Consider the following 20,940-nt stretch of genomic DNA (forward strand, 5'->3'; position numbering starts at 1 on the left):
AACTCTCAATTCCGTCAAATCAAACTAGGTCAGAGTGTGTTTGCGCCCCCTGCCTCACTGTATACCAGCCCCCCCGCTGAGCAGACCGCCAAAATGTTGGGCATTACGTAAGTGAGAAGTCTGCTGTGGTGGTGGCAGCGGGGTGCCGGTGCAGGGCCGACAAAAGAAAATGGGTTATGCTGCTATTATCCTCCCGGCAGTCCATCACTGGTCCCCTAGCCCCTCGTTTACGCTAGCCATTATCACGCCAGTGTCCTTAGCGCGACAGCGTTTGGACTCTTTTACTGCAAACCAAGTGCAATTAATGATCATTAGCTGCCCTGTCTCGCTTCATCCCCATCAAGCCCCGGCCTGCACGGTGGTTGGCAGACGAGGGCCAATCACAGCGCTGCGAGCACTCAAGCATGCACTGCACTCGATGGCCTAGCGCTTGGCCATTCTTCGCTCTAACAGGCCATTGAGCGCTCGGCGAGGAGGGGCTCATTAACACCGGGCGCTCGTTAGGGAAGGGACGACTGTCGCTGTGCCACACGCTGGACAGGAGAGGTCTGTCCCAACACAATCGGTCGACTCTCCCTCTAATTATCTGAGTGGACCTAGATTTTGTTTGCAAGTGGTCACATTGCACCAGAGTGTGCTCCGGTTGCTTGTTGCCCTCCCTAAACCTCGGCACGAAGCCCCTCTCACCCCTCTCACCCCTCTCACCCTGCTCACCCCCGCACACTCACTCACACCCCCCCACCCAGCCCCACACCCACTGTCCCAAAACCAGAGCAGTTTTATCCGTTACTATGGCGGGATGTCCCCGTGTACCCACGCATTGTTTGGCAGCCAGGCCACGGTGAGCAACCACAATGGGCTCAGAACACTTTACCATCACATCGCCGCAAACACACAACATCGCACGGCACAGACCCGCCAAAAATCACCCGCCACGACCACCAGATTGTTCCAACGCTGCCAACAACTGCAGCCAAAGTTCACGCCGACCCTCCTGTGTTTGGACAGAGTCTAGACTGATGAATGAAATTGGTTATTTTTTATTTAGATTTACAACAACCCCCCCGATGGACAAAGCCGTGTTAAGGGTTCGCTCCTCTGGCTTGATATTTAAAGATCATTTCATCAGTCACTGAGTTCCACTACAAGTTTGAACGGTTCTGGTTCCGGAAGTAAAATTCTCATTCATTTCCTCCATTGACGTTTAAATAAGAGTTTGAAGCCTTGAACCAGGTCGACCAGCGACGAGATGAATCGTGACCATAAAACTTTTGATTCGGAGCAAAAGAAACATTTTAAAACAGAAAAAAGTTGCAAGACTGTGAACATAATTATTATAAGAGTGAAGGAACTACACATCCCAGAAACCATCGAGGATGATCCCTGTCCAATGGTTTGGTAACTTGAAGCTGAACCATCTGATCGTAGGCAACATGGTTTTCATGGTAACAGTTGATTTCACCGACTTGTGGTTTCTACAGGAGCAATTAGCATCGTTTCACAATCTCATAGCTCGTGGTGAGTTACAATATTATGGCTGATTTTAAAAACTAATAATATATAACTAGTTAGAAAATGAACAGTATTTTTAACCACACTGTTGAGGAGAGATCTAATGAAAGAAGCTGCTCAGCTGCAGAGGATTTGACCTGTGCTGTCCTGAATTGAACTATTCTGGATTTATCTCTTCTCAACTTTATGAAAACACAAAACTAAATCTGGTGGATTACGTCTTTTACGACTCATGTTCTCTTACTTGTGATTTCCCTGTTTTTCTCACAGTGAGTTTATGCGGTCGCTCATCGGCAGTATGGACTTTCGCTCTCTTGAAGTGAGGCTCTTCAAAGCGAAGGTAACGTCGAGTCATGTTTCTCAAACTCTTCTAAACGTCGGCCGGCTTCAGCTGCATTTTGCAATGAAAACCTCGACACCACATGTCTATACTGAATTCGTTTTCACATGGTGCATTTGATTACTTCCAGGCAACGTCAGATTAACTTTCACATCAGTCACTTTCATGCCACTAACACCACCTCTGCCTCTCTTTCACGGCTCTGTGGGTATAATTATAATGAAATAAATACTGGTAAACACTTTGAAGAGCAATTCCAAAGCATGTCTTTGTAAAGCTAGCTTTTTTTTTTTAAAGGAGAGGCACTCGGCCCTCATGCATAGAAATGAGGAAAGCAAGCCAGAGAGAAGAAGAAGAGAGGGGTGCTTTTCCCTTTTCATAGATTAGCCCGGCCCTAATCTCATTAAAGTGCCCAGCAGTGAACATGCCGTCCACTCCGCCCAGCCCTGTAATCAGCCCGAGACACACGGCTCATCTGAGCTGGACCGGGACTGGCCGGCCAGCTGGTCGCTCACAGGCAGGCCCGGCCCTCATTCATACGAGGAAGTGGTGAGCCTCTGAAAGGCAGGAGGAACATGAAAGCCTGTGGCCATGGGTGTGGAAACTGAGCCGCTGGCCAGGTAGAGGAGGCTGTGTAATTATAGAGCTGTTAGGGATAGGGTTGTTAACTGGAGAGGTTGGCAGGGGGAATGGGCTAATTGCCAGAGGGATTATTTCCACCGCCGCCCCCGCCGCCGCCCTCCTCCCCCAACAATTATTACCTTGACTGCATTAACGGTGCAAACAGGTGCACTCAAACAAGACTAGAAACAGGCCGTGGTAATCTGAGGCTACCCTGAAGAGCAAACACACAAAAACACAGCCATACTCACATGAGCGCACACCCACACACCCACACAACTCAAGTCCAAAGCCAGTTTTCTCATTTTTTTGAATTTATTTCTTCTCTATTATGATGATGACCGGAGCAGCGGCTGTTCCTGTTCCTCCTGGAGGAGCCACGAGGAGACGACGGAGCTCAGCAGCGATTCATCAGCGCAGAGCAGCTGCTTCTGGAGCTGAAGGCCGGCGGGATCCATCTCGAGCAGGAGCCGGCCATCACGCTGCAGCTGCAACACTTTCCGCCTCTGGACCTGCTGGACTTTCTGGCCTACCTGCCGCTCTTCATGCTCATTCACAACTCGGTCATCTCCAACCCTCTGGACGACTCCAGCCACCTCTGACCCCAGGCACGGCTCAGTCTGCCCCGCGAGGCTCAGGTATCAGCACCACCTCTGTCACACACACTGCTGACGGCTCGTATAGAAACGACGGTGCACAAGAAACAGACGAGAGTTAGATTCAGAGTCACACCAGCATTTACAGTGTGTTTACGGAGAACTCGCACATACAGAGGTGGAAACACTGCTCATTCACTTTGAGAGCTGGAGCCATATTGACGTTCCTTTACTGTTCTTCGCTCGCGTTTTGTGCAGCAGAAGACGAGCAGAGCTCAACTTTTCAAGCGGCAGCTGCAGGTGTCAGCCAATCAAATCATGTTAATGTAAAATACAGGTTCTGCCTGACATCACACGTTAGAATGAGTTTGGAGAGAGAGGAGGCACGGAGACGAACCTGGTGTGTGTTCATGTGTTCTCGGGGCTTATTTCCCGTTTACTTCCATGTCCCTTCCATCGACCAGTCCTGACAGGGAACAGTCACGTAAACAACAACTTAGAAAGTCGGCGGAAATGTTGGAGTTGACGAATTTCTGAAGTCAGCACTCATAAAGCAATAAACACAATTTTACAATCAGCTCTGAAGAGACGCTTTTAATGTGAACGAGTCAAATGTTGCTTTAGTCGGCCTCTTTTTAGACAATACAGACATTTTTATGATTAACGTGTTTAAAGTTTTAAATGATCCATCTGCCTGTCGCACTTTGTTCTTTTTCTTTGCTCTTCATTATCGTGCAAATATTAGAAAGAGGTGTTAAGGTGTTGATTCAAGTCTCTAAACACATAAATACAACACATTTCATTTACAGCGTCACAAAGCACATGAACACACCAAGGTTTGACCCGGACCAGGACAGTAATGAGATCTTCTCTGGGACTATTACACTACTTCTAGTTCTATGAGGAAAAGGCCATGTTACATGGATTCTGCTGTAGCTCCTGGAGACGTGGAACATGTGGTAGAGCTGTGAAGTGAAGTGCTGTCTATGGTCCTGAAATGTTCTGCAGCTGTGGATGTTCCTCCACTGCCACGACTGTTCACTGTGCAGAGACTTTACTGAAGATCCATTATTCTGGCAGAATGAGAAAGCTGCTGCTGCTCTACATCGGGGGTGTGGATCAAGTAAATATGCTGCTGCAACAACGGTTTATTGTTCTGGGGTTTAAAAAAAAGAAATAAACGATTCGGCAGAGACGTTTCTGTCCTCCTCCTTCCAGTCTAATCACCGCTGATGAACGATATTCAATAAGATATTCCACTAATAAAGTTTTAGCCGTTGTTTTGCCCGAGCTTTGCCAATTAGACGTGGCCCTGCTCGCCTGTGGTTCATACGCACTGGACAGAACGGCACATAGGGAAACATAATGGACACTGACCAGGACTGTGAGATCAGGGACGTCCTCTGAGCAGCATATGTCTTCATGTAGAGTCCAAATGTACGAAAGGAAACTGTGATTCTCGAGGTTGGTGTTAAACCTGCAGTGTTCATCTTTCCAGTTTCAGTTTTATTCCTCTCAGCTGTCACGTCATCCTTATCCTTATTTGACCTTTACAAATGTCAGAGCCATGTAATTGAAACGAGAACCTGACGAGGCCGTCTTGGTTGTGATGTTTGCAAAAGGTGGAAATAAACAGACAACGAGCCGATTCTGTCTCTCTGTTGGAACATGGACCTAGTTTGTGTTTAACTGTATAATGTCAGTCACGTTTGTGGGTGTGTACTTGGATGTTTTCTTAATTTTCTGCCTGTATTTTTACATGTTCTCTCTATTATTGACTTTAATGTGACACCATTTGTTAACTTTGGAACTTCACATCATCTCAGATTATTTACGATACTGCTGACACATGTGGTTCTGGTCGGAAATAACTGGATAAATAAAATATGCTGATTTGAATCTCAGATTTGCAGAGTATTGTTTTTTTTGTGTGTGTTTTTTTGAGTTAATCATGAATAAAATGTTACTTTAGGCCCCAGTTAACCGAAGCAGGTGGCAGTTTTGTTTTAGCAGCTTTTAGTTTAACTTTAAGAGTTTTAGTTTGTGTATGAAAAGGTCTGTGAGTCAGTGTGGGAGCAGTAGAAGCTTTTAATTATGCAGGTTGGACCTTTTTGTCAGTGTTTACATTGATATTTGTTTATTTTAATACATTGAGTTACATTTTTACTCCCACACAGTTATAATAATGAGTTTTAATTTTAACATCCTTCGAAATTAAGCAAGCTTTGGTTAACAAGTTAATTTTCTTAAACTCCAACAAGACATTTTAACCAACACTTTTATTTCTGCTCCTATATTATATAACTGAGGAGACAATAATTATGAATCTATTAAATAATAATAATTACAAATGTGCAATAGGTTAGTTACTTGAGTTTTGCTGCTCCTGTAACTCACAGTGGAGCTGCAGAGCTGTCAGACCGTGCTCCCCCCACCCAGGGCCCCCTGGTGGCCCGTGAACCCTCCATTGAGAACAACTGATGAGGCGCACGCACAGCTCGTACAATGAGTCCCTCAACGCAACAAGAGGTTTTACGGATTGTTTCTCTTCGCGGATCAAATATTTTTTCTTATTTGTCAGAATCACAATTTACGGTAAAAGTGGGAAGAAACAAGCCACAGAATCCAAAGTGGAGCCACACAGGGAGATTTTCTTCTCGTTTCCCAGGTGCTGATTGCTGTGTGTTCGGCGGCATGCTGCTGTCAGGAGGCACACGCCATCAGCCAGTTCAGCTCCGTGTCTCCACTCGACCACCACACAAAACCCATTCACTCATTTAACCAGACACGCGTCCGGTGGCAGCCTCCGCCGTATACCTGTCAAACTCAGTTTTTCTCCAACAAAAGAACCTGCCCAGTAATGTACTGCTGATAACTTCAGTGTGATCATGCCACTGACATTCCCTCCAGCTAATTTAAAGGTCAGCCATGGTATATAAATATTGGCGGTATGTTTTATTAAGAGACAACAAAAGAAGATCTGGTGCTTTCTCCAACTTTCAGCCAGTTTGTGCTCACACCCACATTAAAATAGCATATTTAACCAGATGTTTTATAAACTACAATGACAAGACGTTTTAATTGATAAAAAAAAAGCACTTTAGCTGTTTGTTTGAGGATGAAATGTCTCTAAGGTTCCAAAGAGCACTTGTTCTACCAGATGTACTTTTTGCGCCTGCAGGACTTTGTTTTCTTTTGTATATTGTTCATATAGAAAAGGAAAAGGGGACAGACAAGTAAGCAGAGTTTAGTTCCGAGTTGGCTAAAAGCTTTAAGAAGGCACTGGGTGTGGAATTTCAAGAAAGGAGTAAGAAATAGTCGTGCGTAAAATGTGTGTAATTGTGCGTAAAAGTGTGGCTTCTTTTTCTCCTTTGTCCCTACATCGCCACACATGTCTTATATTCTGGCTCCATCATCCCCTCTCGCCTTCCCCCCTCATGTACCTGCCCACTAAAGACACACAGAGAGACAACAAGTGTCCACTTTGAATTCACCCAAAATCAAGACATGGAAAAGAGATTCAGTAGCAAATCATTTTATTCTTGGACTAGAGTGTAGAAAATATGGTTATAAGACTTGTTTTTTTCCACCATCTGTTTTATGTGAAGACAGTATCGAGCTGGCAGTGTAAAGACACAACGCGTGGACATTGCGCTCTGTTTGGACAATAGCTGCATAAGTTTTGATCATCGTGAAGTTCATGACATAATAACATGGTTTCTCTATTAAATAAGACACATTGGTGCTAGAACAAAACGTCAGAGTATCAAACTCCTTCTGGAAACCTCGTGAACAGAAGAGCCAGAGAATAATAGACTACACGTCTACATAGGCAGGAGGTATTAGAAGCAACTTCGCAATATATAGACAAAATATATACAAAAAGGATGTGTACAAAACATCTATAAATCTCTTACATACAAAAATATCTTAATATATTTCAAAAAAGCGTTTCATATAGAATTTTATAGAATAAATCCGCGACTTGGAAGCATTTTTCAGAATTAAACGGCTAAGTTTTGCCAAGGGTTGGTGTTCTGTGATTGGATTTAGCATAGTTGATGAGCGACGTATTAAATAAAGTTTTTAATGTGCTGCTGAAGAGCGTGGATTCACTTTAGTGTTTTTTTATGTCAAGGGCAAATGCACAGAAGCTCGGTTTCCCACGCTGTCAGGAGACCCGTCTTCTTTTAATCCTTTGGCGCTGATCTCTGGTTTCCCCCAAGTTTTCAGGACGTTCAGGCCTCGTCTGTCTGTCTGTCTGTCTTTCTGTCTGTCTGTCAGTCAGGTGGACAGGAGGACAGGGCGTTCAGGACGCAGGGACCGAGACGCGTGTACAGTGCATCTTGTTCTTGAGGACACCCAGTCTCCTCCGGGACCATCCCAAGCGCACGACAACAGTAAATTGAGTTGATCCATATTTCTGTGGAGAGAACGAGAAAACGTTAAACGACTGTTCAGAGTATTGATCATGATTTGGATTTGATTCATAACAGTGTCTGATTCACACTTCGTCACATCTGGGCTCACCTCATACAGATGCTCAGAACCAGTTGGCGAAGTCCAGCAGTTCCTGCTCCTCTGGACTCAGGGGGTCGTATGAACCCTCGTCAGATGAGTAGGAGGACACCGGGGAACCTGCCATGGAGTTCATGTCTGTGGAGTATCCCTGCGACAGGCTGGGCGACAGGACGCCGGACTGAAACGCGGCGCTCACCGCGTCGTGCTCGTCCAGCAGCTGCTGCAGGGCGCGGATATACTCCACCGCGGAGCGCAGCGTCTCCACTTTGCTCATCTTCTTGTTGGCGGCGCCGTTGGGGACGTGCTCCCTCAGGGTGGCGAAGCCGTTGTTCACCAGCTTCACCCGGTTCCGCTCCCTCTCGTTCCTCCGCGCCACCGCGTGCGGCTGCTGCTGCGGGAGAGTGTAGCCGAACCCCGCGAAGTTCAGTCTCCGCTTGCAGCGCAGCAGCTCCGGGGAGGTGGAGCGCTGCCTCTTCGGCTGCTTGGAGCCAGACTTCCCGCTGCTCTGGCTGCTGCCGCACGGGCTCAGCTGGATGCTCTGCGCCGTCGCGGAGGAGAAGTAGCAAGCGGGCGGCATGAGCTGCTGCTGGCTGATGTTAATTTCCATCTTGGCCGTGAAGTCCATTCCCAGGATAAAAAAAGCACACAAACTTATAAAGAAATCAGCAACTCTCAAGGCGGTGCGTCCCGCTCGTGCCGTTCACGTGGTGCTTGACGCGCACTTGTTTCAATGGGGCAGTCCGCTGGGCTGCTGCCTCGCGCGCTCCTCAAAGCTGCACTGACTCCTCGAGGAGAGACGCCACTGCTTTTCAATGCGTCTGGATGAGGGGCTGGCCACGCCCTCCGGTCGCGTGGATCCACCTTGGGCTCCTGCGCCGGTGCCGGTGCGTTACGCGCGCCGGACGCGTGCCACTTGAAGCACTAAACAAACAGCCAGTGGTGAGTTTCTTTTCTATCTATCACTCGTGTCAGTAGGTGCAGCACAACGCAGAGAAAGTTCAGGACGTGATGTGCACATAACCACAATCAATGTGGTTTTACTTTCTTTTAAAAAAAGCCTGTTCAACATTTCGTTTAGCAACTTTTATTTCGCTCTATTTCTTTGATTGTTTCATTATTTTATGAAGCAAATGTGAAAAACTGCTTTTGTGAGTTCATTCCGGAATCTTTCAGCAAATAAATTATAACTTTAGCCAAATATATCGAGCTTATTTATGTTGTCCTGAAAATATACGTCTCAAGTTAAGTCGAGTGTGTGACTGAAGTCACGTATTTACAGTCATCTGATGGAAACTCCTCGTCTCAACAACATCATCGTACGACTTTCAGTTTGAGTCTGTTCGTGTAACTGGACTTGTTATCATGTATCTGAATAAGTGGAAGTTCCTGTTGATAGTATAAACATCCAGTTGTCTAAAGATCAAAGGTGTTTTTACCTTTACCAGAAATAAAACCTCTTTTCTTCTTTCAGCGAACATCCACGTTTCCAGCCTCACCCGGAGTTTAGTCGGAGATCTGTGCAGATTGCTGCTGTCTCACTGTTTCACTGTGAACGTTACAGACGCGTCTCATTTGAGCCGCTATTGTGCATCAGAGGCCGGATTTTCCACTTTGATTAGAGCAGATCATCAGCCGCGCACAGGCGGAACGGAGGGTTGCAAATCTGCGGAGGGGCCCGAAGGAGCTGTGTGGAGTTGGTCTTTGTTTCGGATTTGATCCACTCGACGCGGTTACAGTGGCGTGGACGCGCCGTGTTCTGTCGATTATTGTCGCTTTTGAAAAGTGGAGAATAATAAAACACGTCTTTGAGCGCGGAACAAAACCAGGACCAAACTGTAACACCCCTCTCTCTCTCTCTTCCGTGCGTGCATCCGTGCGTGTGTGTCTGTGTGTGTGTGTGTGAGTGTGTGTGTGTGTGCGGCAGGCTGCGTGAAGAGTGTGCGCAGTAACACACAGAGAGTGAAAAAAGATACCCACTTTTCAGTTTTGCGTTGAGTTGTCTGTGTCTCTGTGTTTGTGTGTCCTTCAGTGGGTGTGCACCATTCATTTCTGTGTGTGCGCGTGTACAATAAAACACGCACGGAAATAGAACATCAGGCAACAAAGATAAGACAGATCTGTAGTTTTTTCATTTTTTCCCCCGTGTCCCCGTGCGTGCGTACAACACATATAGTCTGTGTGTGTGTGTGTTGGTGTGCGTGTGCGGTAGGATGCGCAATAACACAGTGGGTGGGAAGAGAACATTTTCTGTTCAGATTTTACGCACTGAGTTCTCTTTATCCGCACGATAATCTTCTCTGTCTGTGTTTGTGTGTCCTTCCGTCCCTGTGCACAATTAATTTCTGTTTGCGTGTGTGTGTGTGTGTGTGTGTGTGTGTGTGTGTGTGTGCGTGTGCGTGTGCGTGTGCGTGTGCAATTAAACAGAGATAAAAGCATCAACAAACAAATAGTAAAGAAATCAGTCCTGTTTTCAGTTTTTTAAGTTTGTGCGTAAGTTTTCAGTTTTTACACGTTGTTGTGTCTCCCGGTGAGAGTGTGTGCAATATATAAATATATTGTCAGTTTGTGCGTGTGTGTTAGTATGTGTGTGCAAATAGCCCCCCCTTTATTGTTGTGTGCGTGTGCTTGTGCACGCGCGTCCTGAAGAGGGGATTGTAATAAACTGCAATTTTTCTGCGCTGGCTTTCAGAATCAGGTTTGCAGCCCTGGCCCCCTCCTCCTATACCCCCCCCCTCCACCACCACCGCCAATACTTTCTTTTCTTTCCCTCCCCCCTCTTACACCCCCACCCCCCCCTCTCACCACCACCCCTCTTTTTTTGGCCCAACAAGAGAGTTTAGAAAAGAAGCGTGGGTTCTATTCAGCCTCCCCCTCCACCTCTTCCCCATCGCCAGGCTTTCTGAAACCTATCCATGCCCTGTCAGTGCGCTTCCAGAGTCCAATTAGCGCTTTGTGAGGACTCTCTCTCTCTCTCTCTCTCTCTCTCTCTCTCTCTCTCTCTCTCTCTCTCTCTCTCTCTCTCTCTCTCTCTCTCTCCCTCCCTCTCTCTCTCTCTCTCTGTGCAGGTCTTCCACAGGCTGCTGGGGTCTGGGAGGGCGCTCACTTTACTCGAGGGGCTTTCCAGTCATAGCTGAGTGTAATAATTAATATGACATCTGGGCGCCCAAGTTCCAATTTAACCACTTTCTGTGTTTTCTCTCTTTTCCCTCCTTCCTGTAGGGATCGTTCTCTCTCTAGCAGATAATAGAGCAAAGACTCATAAGCAGCCATTGATAGTGTGTGTGTGTGGTGTGAGGGATTATCTTTCCATTGGTTTGTCATTAAAAACTGTTTTTACTCTCAGTTATGTTTAGATTCAGCAGGTGCATAATGTTTAAAGACTCATGTGTTCAACCAGACTTCAAAAAGCAGTTACTCTTAACTTTTATCATTTATTTGTTTATTAACATACAAAATACATCTGTACAAAAAGTTGCAACATGATCATTTGATGAAGGACTTGTTGAACTTGCTCTAGACTAAAAAAGACTTAGACAGAGAACTGACACATACCCATGCAGCCCATGTTTGGTTATGACATATTGAAAATCATTTATCATATTGAAAAACAGATAATTAAATACAAGATGAAAAGGAAAAAATGTATGAAATATGTAATTCCGTCACCCACACCGTTACAATGACTTCATGGCCTTTTTAAAACACAGATTTGTGTGATGGACTTCTGTCTCCTCTGAGATCTTTGTGCAAACATCTCCTCCCTCTTGTCTCTGCTGGTTTCTCTCATGAGAAGGTGTGAGAGAGCAGCGCCCTCCAGAGGACAGTAGAGGCACCCTGTCTTGTGGTCCCCCCCCCCCACCCCCAGAGATCACAGTTTGTGATGCAACACTTGTGGAGAGAGTTTGAATCATCTCTAGATTTGAGAGTATTAACTTTGCACTTCTTCCGATATATGATAAGAGTCAAACTCTCCCCATTTGAGGTGATGACAACGTCTGTTCTGACTCAGGGGCCTGACTCGTCTGTACCTGGATGAGGGGGCCACACACATCATCCAGTACTGGGGAAAGTTCCAGCCACTTTAGATTAACAGACTCTCATCCATCATCACCAGGGGCTGCGTCTGATTGTCAACAAACCCAAATGTCTTCTCCTGAGAGACAAGGAGGACAAGGAGTCCTGATGACCTGGTTCCCACAGAGTCTGGATCTTAACACCGTGGATTCAGTCTGAGAAGACAAGAGACACTGAGACACAATAAACCCAAAGAGGAACTGTGGCAAGTTAATTGATAAATACAAATATTCTTGACATTATTTCTTACAACCACTTTGCTTTTAGTGTCTAAAACGTGTTCCCAGTACTGTTCCTTCCTATCGTGGCATTCAAAGAGAATAATGAATATTTATTTATAATATTTATTCCTTCATGCAGTAAAATATATGTCATAATACACGTGCATTAATAATATTAATGGGATTGGCAAATTCGCGAATCTAATCTTTTTTGTCTTTGCTGAGCTTCCGTAGAGTTCAGGTCACGTGGTTTTGTTTACCATCAGGAGGCGCGTGTGTGTATAGAGTCAGTACTTGTACACCTGTTTCTCTATAAATACGTGTATAGACTTAATTTTACTATATACGTGTACTTGTATAGGTTTATTGTATCGTGATGCTAACGTCATGCTAACGTTTAGTGAATCTTTCCCGGGGAGCGACCAGTAGCTAAGCTAGCTGTCAGCGCCCGAGCTAGCTCTCTGTGCTAATATGAGAAGTTAGCTTGATGTCTAATGTGTTTTTATTAATAAACATCTCGTGTTCGCGATGAGATCTTTGAACTACGTGCAGAGGGTCAGTCTGGACTTCACCGGGACCCTGTTCCCTCACGCCATCTGTCTGGGGGACGCGGACAACGACTCGGTAAAGAAGCTAACGACACTGTTATTGTTTTATCATTGTTCCTCCACAGCTGAAGTTTCAGCCTCATCCAAAGTGGATTTAAAGTTTCCTGTGAATGTTTGAATATCGAGTCCAACAACTGTTAACATACACGTGCAGATGATAAAGCACATATTTAAAACTACATGGTGTTTGGTATTTTCATGTTCCAATTTAAATCAATTCAAAAATTCGTCAGTTATTGTAATGATGCAGAAATGTTGAGACAAACAGAATAGAGCAAATTATGTAATATATCAAAATTGTTATCCTTTATTTTTAGAGAACAAACTTACATATATATATTAAAAAAGACCCCAAAAACATACACAGTGAGGCAAAATCCAGAATAAACAAAACTTAAAAGTGGTGAATCTATGAACAATCATGAGGATGAATTGAAAGCATGAAACACAATTTACACTCAGAGCTCCTCCTTCCATCCTGAGGATGTGCAAACACAATTTTAATGCTTCTCTCCCACATGTTATCATTTATTTAGACGATAAATGAAAAAGTAAAGTATGTCCAAAGCGATATGAAGATCAAAAGCAGGATTAGCAGCACGTTTCAAGTCATTTTTCTGTGGTGCTCTAAAATACCTTCCTTCTGTGTTAAAGCAGAATAAACAAGTTGTCCGTCTCTTTTTGCTGCAGCTGAACGAGCTGGTTGTGGGAGACACCAGTGGGAAGCTGCTTGTGTATAAGAACGATGACCCCAAACCCTGGGTCACACGCTCCTGTGTGGGGATGGTCAGTACTTTAAGATCACTGTCCTTAAAACTCACGAGAGTGAATTAGATTTAATTTCACATGTTTGATTTGTTTTTTGCAGCTGACATGTGTTGCGGTTGGAGACGTCTGCAACAAAGGGAAAGTAAGGAAATGATAAATGAGCGGCAGCAGCACTGTGTCATGAACATTCAGATGGGGATGTTCTCAGTGTCCTGTGTGTTTCTGCGTCTCTGTCAGAACCTGGTGGTGGCTGTGGGCGCCGAGGGCTGGTTCCACCTCTTCGACCTGACCGCCGCCGCTGCGAACAAATCCGATTCCTCCAGCCAGCACGAGTCGCTGTGCTCCGACGACCAGCGGCCCTTCTTCACCCAGCACATTCCTGCCAACACCAAAGTCATCCTCATCAGGGATATCGGTAAATGTCGACGACCTCACAAGTGCAACCTGTTCATCGTGTTTGTTTTAAAAGGATTTCGACTGCAGAGTGTACGTGTGTGTGTACGTGTGTGTGTGTGCAGATGGGGACGGACGCTATGAGCTGGTGGTGGGCTACACAGACCGGGTGGTGCGAGCTTTCCGCTGGGAGGAGCCATCCGACGGTTCGGACCTGGGAACGGGTCAGCTGGTTCTGCTGAAGAAATGGCTTCTGGAGGGGCAGGTACGCTGTAATCGAGTTTTACACTAATAGAGTCTTATTCACGGAGAAGAGGATATTATTCATGGTTTCCTCTCATGCTCCAGATTCTTTGGTTTCTCATCAAGACTTGTAAGAGAAGCTGTTTTCTCCTGACCTTGTGCATCTTGGTCTCAAAGACATTTTTAAAAGATAATTCCCATTGAGTTGCTCTTGCAGGTGGACAGTCTGTCCGTGAATCCAGGTCCGGAGGGTTTACCAGAGCTGATGGTGTCTCAGCCCGGCTGCGGCTACGCCATCCTGCTGTGCTCCTGGACACAACAAGACTCCTCCGGCTCTGGAGATGACGCTTCTGCCACCCCTGGGAGGTAGACAACCCCCCCCCCCCCCCCCTCCCACTAATGTTATGTAAAGTGATTGGTTACTTTCTCTACATGCTTTGATTTCTCTGCTCTCAGTGAGGGGCCTTCCAGAGACATAGTTCTACATCTGACCACCGGGCGGATACACAACAAGAACGTTTCCACTCATCTCATCGGCAGCATAAGCAAAGGTAGCAAACAGTCGATCCACGAGTTATAGCATATGGAAAATGGCCATAAATGAGATCTGAAAGATTTCATCGAATACATTTTATACACAATCATTGTTCTTCATCAGGTTCTAAAGAGGAATCTTCTAAATGTGGACTCTTCGCTCTCTGTACTTTAGATGGTGAGTCATGGATTAAAAACATTTCATCCTTTTTAGGCAAGAACCAACAAACACTGAGAGTTAAAACATAAACTTGTTGGTGGAGGTAATGAAAGGGAGTTCAAACATTTTATATAACACAGGTCAAGATGGAGAATATCCCTTGTACATTATGTTCCACTGCATTAATTAATGCCCACCGCCAGTTGATGTAGGGTCTTTACGTCATGTTCAGTTATTTGTATACCAAGATAAAAGTCAGATTAGCATGTTATACATGAACTGGGAGTTGTATAAGTACGACAGGTAGAGCATTAAACCCACAGCTTTAGTCTGTGGCTGTTTGCTGATGTGGAGGATCCTCCTGCAGACGCAGATAACTGTCAGCAGCTGGAGAGTCCATCAATATTTCAAGAAGAGTGGATCTGGGGGGGGGGGGATTATCCTCATCGCTGCCAGCAGCACTTACACAATCTTTCCTCTGCTGACACCCTCACGGGCAAACATACAGAAAATAAATGGTTTTACCGAACATGAATTTATAGAATTATACCCACAGAATATTAAGGGAGGATATTGGTGGCTGTATTTCAAATGTGTTGACAGTAATATAATGTCAGGGATTATTCGGCACAGTCTGAAGGTGTCATAAATCTTCTGCACTGATCTTTATTCTTGTCTGTTTGTCTCTCGGTGTCTTCACCTGTCAAAGGAACCCTGAAGCTGATGGACAGCTCGGAGCAGCTGCTGTGGTCGGTGCAGGTGGATCATCAGCTCTTCGCTCTGCAGAAGCTCGACGTCACTGTGAGTTTAGTTTTTTTTTTTAATGTAAAGATTCAACATAACGTTTATTTTAACAATACAGATTAGTGAAAAATGTTCCATTTAATTTAAGACCAACATGTGCACGTGTTTGTTTGGCTCCAGGGTGACGGCAGAGAGGAGGTGGTGGCGTGCGCCTGGGACGGTCAAACCTACATCATCGACCACAATCGCTCAGTCGTCCGGTTCCAGTTCGATGAGAATGTCAACGCCTTCTGTGCCGGTGAGACACCTCATGTTTCTCATGATCTTTTTTTATCAGATCTAATTTTGGCAAGTGCATGCCTGTAGTTTGGAATAATGGATCCCAACCTTTGACAATGAGAATATACATTTAAATGCATGTTCCCTCATCATGTAAGTTAAGGTTCAGTTGCAATTTTGTCCTTCCTCCCAACACACAAGTGAACCTGCATAGGAGAGAAAGATAGAGAAGAAGGAAAGAGGGACTGAGAGAAAAGAGAGGGAACAGAAGAAAGAGAGGAAGAGCATCAAAACCGAAGGAAGAAGGAAGGACCCTGATACGTCTCCTTCAGACACCACAAAATAACATTTTAATTGATATCATCGCTATTTCGTTATTTCCGTCAAATCATTTTGTTTGTTGTCCGGAGGCTCGTGACTTTTCTGTGGTGCAGGGTTTGTTCCAGAATGTCAAGAATCCCATGTCGCCAGTAGGTGGCAACATGGAGCTACAGATTCTCCCTCTCTCCCTCTCTCCCCTCAAATCGTTCTGCAGTGTCACAGTTTATCTCAGAGAGCTAATGGGACATGCACAGCAGTAAATGGATTAAAAAGACCAGACCATGTTTGATCTGGCTGAATCCACTGAGATGTGTTTTTTGTGTGTGTGTGTGTGTGTGAGAACAGTATGTGGATGAAAACAGTCCACACATTAGATCGGTTTCTGTTTGTGTGGAAGCTGACTCCAGCACAGAAACATATATTAGTAACCAGGCAGCGAAGGGCTGCTGATGGTTTCATTGTGATTCACAGACGCTGATCACATTGCTGCTTGAGTAAAAGCTGTGTGCAGTATACATAAATTCAGTGTTTACGTTTCTTTGTGTGTTGCAGGTCAGTACACGTGTAAGGAAGGTAAAAACAGCCCCTGCCTCGTGTACGTGAGCTTCAGTAACAAGATCTACATCTACTGGAAGGTGGAGCTGGAGCGTATGGAGTCCACTAACCTGCTGCGCGTGCTGGAGGAGAAACCTGAGTTTAAACAGCACATGAAGGCGCTGGGAGTCGGTGAGTGCGCCAACAACTCAGAGTCATTAATTAGCCGATCTCATCCCATCCAATCCCATTGGCTATCGTCTGATAGTTAATTATAGCTTCTAGTGACAACAGCCAATATTTTGGGGGCTTCTGGTGTCGACAGCGTAGAACCTCAGTGACGTTGCATTTTCATATGTCGTCTCTCAGACATAGTTTGAACTCTGGAGCAAAACGAACGACGCAGGTCTGTTCACAACCGTCAAGAATAATGAAAAACAAACAGGATTTGATGACGTGCAACTGAAGAAAGTCATAATGTCGTGTACAGGAAGAGGCCGGGGAGGAAATAGATCAAGGGAGCCTCTAATTCAATGCTTTGCACTCTGCATTCAATTCTATATAAATCCATAGCAAGTCGCTCAACTGAGCTGAGGAGACAGAAGTATTTTTAGAGGATCTTTAAATCCACAGGCGCACAGAACACAGAAGCCTCTGGTTCTTCTCTGCTTGTCATCTTTTTGTCGTCTTCATCAAAGCGGTGTCTCTGCAGTCCAAACACGAACCTCCTGACAAACACAATGTTTAACCAAGACAAGTACTTGGGTTAATGATTGCGAATGCTCACAAAGGTTTTTTGTTTTACTTCCTCTTAATTTCCTCTGTTGATGCTCTTTTGTAGTAGAACATTAATCTCCCGTCTGTCCTCGTGCGTTTTGAGTCTCCGTGCATGTCACAAATATTTCACAAGAGCGAGAAGGGCTGATTAAATTGCTAATTTGTCGTTGTGCCTTTTTTCGGTCTGCATGGACGAGCAGAGAGTCGAGCACTTCATGTCCAAAAAGCACGAGAGGAAAGCTACTTAGTGAGGAGGGGGAAAAAAGATGAGGACACACAATCACATGATTAGCAGGGTTTGCTGGGGCGTTACGAATGAGGATGAAAATGCAGGTTTCAGCAGATTTCTTTTTTGCTGTGTGGTAGTGGTGTTAGCGTAGCTTCCTGCTGCCTCGGTTAATAATTCAAACTCTGGGCCTGTTGTGTTTCTTTGGACTATGATTTCACAGGCGTGTTATCTAACCCACCGTGGAAAATGTGTGATGTAGCAGCCTAGGGACAAGGAAAGAGAGAGCGGAGCGGAGAGGAGACAGCCAAGGACAAATAATAAAAACATGGAGTGTGTGGGGGGGAGAGGATATTTGGCTTTGTGAACATGCGTTTCAAATCTCTGTTTCAAGAAACCAAATTCCCATCAGAATAGTTCTCAGGCTGTTGCTGTTCGTTAATAATCAGCCTTCAGTCAAACGATGATTACGAAGAGTCTCTCAGGTCTTCATAGCAACGTGGGAAGCTTCTTTAATATGGACGATCCCCTTCTGCTTGACCGTTACCTTTAATATTTGATTGAGGAGTTCAATCATCGGTCAGCGTCGAGGAGTAAAAGTAGCACGTAGCAGTGAACGATAGTGAAATGAAGAAGAAAAACCGGATCAGTATCTTACTTATTGCTAAAACAAATCACGTTAATGCATAACAATACGTTATACATCAACCATAAGTTATAATAATAAGTATAATATTATATTTATGTATATTTTCTATTATCTGAAGTTAAGTGCAACCAGAACATCTGCAAGATGAAACACGTGAAACAACAAGGTGCTGCTCGGACTGTTTTCTTGTTACTGTGAAGCAGCTGCAGCAGGTTTTCAGTCAAATTAGATTCACTTTGCTGTGGAGGAAATTATCTCATTACGGCTGCGACAAGTGATGCAAATGTGAAAAACCGTGAAAAATCTCAAGCCATTAGAGAAAGAGCAGGAATTAGAGAGGGAAATAAAATGCCAAACAAAAGACGCGTCTGGTTCTGCAGGAGCTTTAGAGCTGGTTAATTATCATGTACGTAAGGTAGGAGGGCAGGGAGGGAGATATAGGAAGATGGATAGCTAGGTAGAGGTCAGTCGGTAGGTAGGTAGGTAGGTAGGTAGGTAGGTAGGTAGGTAGGTAGGTGGGTATACGTAAGAGGGTGTAGGTGGGTAGTTTTAGTTTAGTTTAGTCTACAGCAGCTAGTGTGGCTAAAATGTAAAAAATACATTGTGTTGCATACGTTTGAACTGTCAGCAGAGTCCTCATGATGTTCTTCGGCTCACCGAGTGTCTCGTGTCAAAGGTCATTGCCACGTCTGTGTTTTCCCTCCACAGATGCTGAGGACCCGGCAGCGGTGAGAGCACTGGTGGCCGATGTTCTCTATAAGGACTCACCGACGTAGCACAGTGGCACATCGGCACATCGGCACATCCTCTGTCCTCCTCCCTCACTGTAAATACTGTCTGAATAAACCCTCTGTCTCCAGTGCTGTGTCTGTGTCATTCGTGTTCCAGGTTCAGGTTTCTGATCCTCTGTAATCACAGATATATGCCTGTGTCATTGGTATTCTGTCCACCCGGGTCTGTGTTTAACAAGGTTTGGAGAGGAAGAGGAAAAACATGCAGGAGAAATGATAAACTGTTTAATTTCAGCTGTGAATGTGTGACATCTTTAATCGAGGAGCATCAGCAGAGGCATTGTTCCGCTGTCAGTCAGCACGGACCAGCTGATTAAAAAGAGCTCTCCCATCTGGGCCTGTTTTCCTTTTCAACCCTGCACTCACTCTCGTATCATCTCGGAGATATGAAGCACTGAAGATATTACATAATGCAACACGGCAGAGTTGTTTGTCAGAGCCTGCAGGGTTTGATGAGTGGAGGAACAGGGGGAATCACCCACTGCTCCCAGTGGGAGGATCCTATAACCACCTATGTAGACGGCCTCTCTTCTTCCATGCAATATAAATGAGTTACTGGGGGTGTTTGTGTCTGTGAGAGCGACGGTGTTTGTGTGCCTTAGAATAAATGCAGGCTCAGGTGTCCTTTCAGACGTCTCTGTTTCTGCCCTTTAGAGACATGTCGAGGGAAGGCTTTGCTTACAGGACCCCAGCTTGTCTGTTGTTGTTGTGCCTTCACATGAGAAATCCTCCAAATTAGAATTAAACTCTGAGATAAAAGGTATCTCAGCTGTATTATAAGTTGTTCAATAGAGAACAACTGGTAAAATATAGACCCACAGTTTATGGACTTGTATATTAATCCCATTTGAGATTGTTAATGTGGTTTCTGTCGCTGTTGACGTTCCAGTTCCTCCTAAAGGTGATGGACGGGGTTGAGGTCAGGGCTCGGACACACTTGTAGATGCAGTCCCTTAATGAGAACAGCTGTCAGTAGAGCACATATCTCCGCCAAGGCCCAACCGTCCCCTGAAATTCAATCAAGCTGCACAACATTGCTCAGTCTCCTAAATACGCCTAATTTTCTTTCGTCAATATCCGCGATTAATTCCCCTGGGAAATTGGTAAAAATGTCAAAGTGCCAAGATCTCCTGGATTTGGTCCCTTTGTCCAGATCCGGGCCAAAATGTAACGGGTTCCTTCTCGGCTCGTGTCCCATCCTTCTGCCAAGTTTCATGGAAATCTGTCCGGGAGTTTCTGCGTAATCCTGCTGAAAATCAAACAAACCAACAAACAGACACGGGTGAAAAACCTGGAGCTCCACACTGAACAAAATTAACCAGAAATGATCTCTCTCTAAAAATCCACTCCTGTTAATCTCCCATCTCATCTCTTTTTGGATTGATGTCATTTTAATAAGGCTTTTTTCAATTTTCAATTACAGCAAATCACCTCACCTCTCGGAAAGGGCGCGGGTGTTTTACAGGTTATGTTACGATTCATTATGATCACGGTAATTGAGAGTGTTGATGTCAAGCAGTCGTTTACATTGGATGAGTCATGATGGACTTAACCTCAGTGGATGTTATATAACCACAGCGATTTCTGTTATCTCACACAATCAACACATCCTCTGCTCGGCTGCAGTTTGTCCTTATATGAGCTGAACGTTCTTCGGCCCTGAGCTGATTTCTTTCTGACCATGAATGGTGAAGCAGGAGCAGGACGACCACGTGTTGTGTCGTCGCTCTTATGGACGTTTGTGTGACACATATACGTGGATTTAGGACGATGAACAAACATTCAGCTGTTGTTTCCCAGAGAGAAGATGTCAGCATGTGGAGTACGAAGAGTCCTGCCTGGTCTCCGGTGACGGATCCTGTGTGACTGTGACTTCTGCTCCGATATTTTCCCATAATATGAAATACGTTTTCGGACGTCTGACCCGGGGACACGACCACACGGGGGCTCCGACCTTGTCGTGATCCAACTGACCTTTTAATGCGTGCATGGATTTGTCTGTAACTATTCTCGACCTCATCATTTCTT

General features: G+C 45.1%; 3 protein-coding genes and 1 long non-coding RNA gene across 7 annotated transcripts in view; 2 read left to right on the forward strand and 2 right to left on the reverse strand.

Annotated features, from left to right (window-relative positions):
- The window catches only part of LOC117757120 (histone-lysine N-methyltransferase 2D), a 47,749-nt gene extending 44,400 nt beyond the window's left edge, over window positions 1-3,349 (forward strand). For all 3 annotated transcript variants that reach the window (XM_034577903.1, XM_034577904.1, XM_034577905.1), the window contains 2 exons: window positions 1,783-1,852; window positions 2,824-3,349. In XM_034577903.1, the coding sequence (XP_034433794.1) occupies window positions 1,783-1,852; window positions 2,824-3,075 (322 nt within the window). In that variant the 3' untranslated portion in view covers window positions 3,076-3,349. The remainder of the gene's footprint in view (window positions 1-1,782; window positions 1,853-2,823) is intronic.
- On the reverse strand, window positions 1,214-18,916 carry LOC117757170. Its single transcript, XR_004613050.1, has 3 exons — window positions 18,779-18,916; window positions 5,273-5,275; window positions 1,214-1,223 (listed from the first exon to the last, which is right to left on the reverse strand). It is a non-coding gene; the product is annotated as an uncharacterized LOC117757170 (long non-coding RNA).
- ascl1a (achaete-scute family bHLH transcription factor 1a) lies at window positions 6,589-8,508 on the reverse strand. The gene is made up of 2 exons (XM_034578003.1): window positions 7,600-8,508; window positions 6,589-7,492 (listed from the first exon to the last, which is right to left on the reverse strand). The coding sequence occupies exon 1, from the start codon at window positions 8,213-8,215 to the stop codon at window positions 7,613-7,615; it is 603 nt and encodes a 200-aa protein (XP_034433894.1). The 5' UTR covers window positions 8,216-8,508; the 3' UTR covers window positions 6,589-7,492; window positions 7,600-7,612.
- Window positions 12,112-18,981, forward strand: itfg2 (integrin alpha FG-GAP repeat containing 2). 2 transcript variants are annotated; one of them, XM_034577981.1, is made up of 12 exons: window positions 12,115-12,509; window positions 13,184-13,279; window positions 13,362-13,403; window positions 13,499-13,676; window positions 13,780-13,919; window positions 14,115-14,263; window positions 14,354-14,448; window positions 14,556-14,609; window positions 15,301-15,392; window positions 15,516-15,633; window positions 16,488-16,661; window positions 18,830-18,981. In XM_034577981.1, exons 1-12 carry the CDS (start codon window positions 12,414-12,416, stop codon window positions 18,895-18,897), a joined length of 1,302 nt encoding a protein of 433 aa, XP_034433872.1. In that variant the 5' UTR covers window positions 12,115-12,413; the 3' UTR covers window positions 18,898-18,981. The 2 variants fall into 2 exon arrangements, with proteins under 2 accessions (XP_034433873.1, XP_034433872.1); XM_034577982.1 differs by lacking the exons at window positions 16,488-16,661; window positions 18,830-18,981 and adding an exon at window positions 15,697-15,763 and having other exon boundaries at window positions 12,112-12,509; window positions 15,516-15,664.
- Window positions 18,982-20,940: the final 1,959 nt, after the last annotated feature.

Source organism: Hippoglossus hippoglossus, chromosome 23 (genome assembly GCF_009819705.1).
Source record: "Hippoglossus hippoglossus isolate fHipHip1 chromosome 23, fHipHip1.pri, whole genome shotgun sequence".
Taxonomy (NCBI): domain Eukaryota; kingdom Metazoa; phylum Chordata; class Actinopteri; order Pleuronectiformes; family Pleuronectidae; genus Hippoglossus; species Hippoglossus hippoglossus.

Bases quoted from the DNA above. Each gene is read 5' to 3' on its own strand.
- itfg2 (XM_034577981.1), top strand. From the start codon at position 12,414: ATGAGATCTTTGAACTACGTGCAGAGGGTCAGTCTGGACTTCACCGGG. The intron at 12,510-13,183 runs GTAAAGAAGCTA...TTTTTGCTGCAG, and splicing joins GGGACGCGGACAACGACTCG to CTGAACGAGCTGGTTGTGGG. The intron at 16,662-18,829 runs GTGAGTGCGCCA...TTCCCTCCACAG, and splicing joins CATGAAGGCGCTGGGAGTCG to ATGCTGAGGACCCGGCAGCG.
- ascl1a (XM_034578003.1), bottom strand. From the start codon at position 8,215: ATGGACTTCACGGCCAAGATGGAAATTAACATCAGCCAGCAGCAGCTC.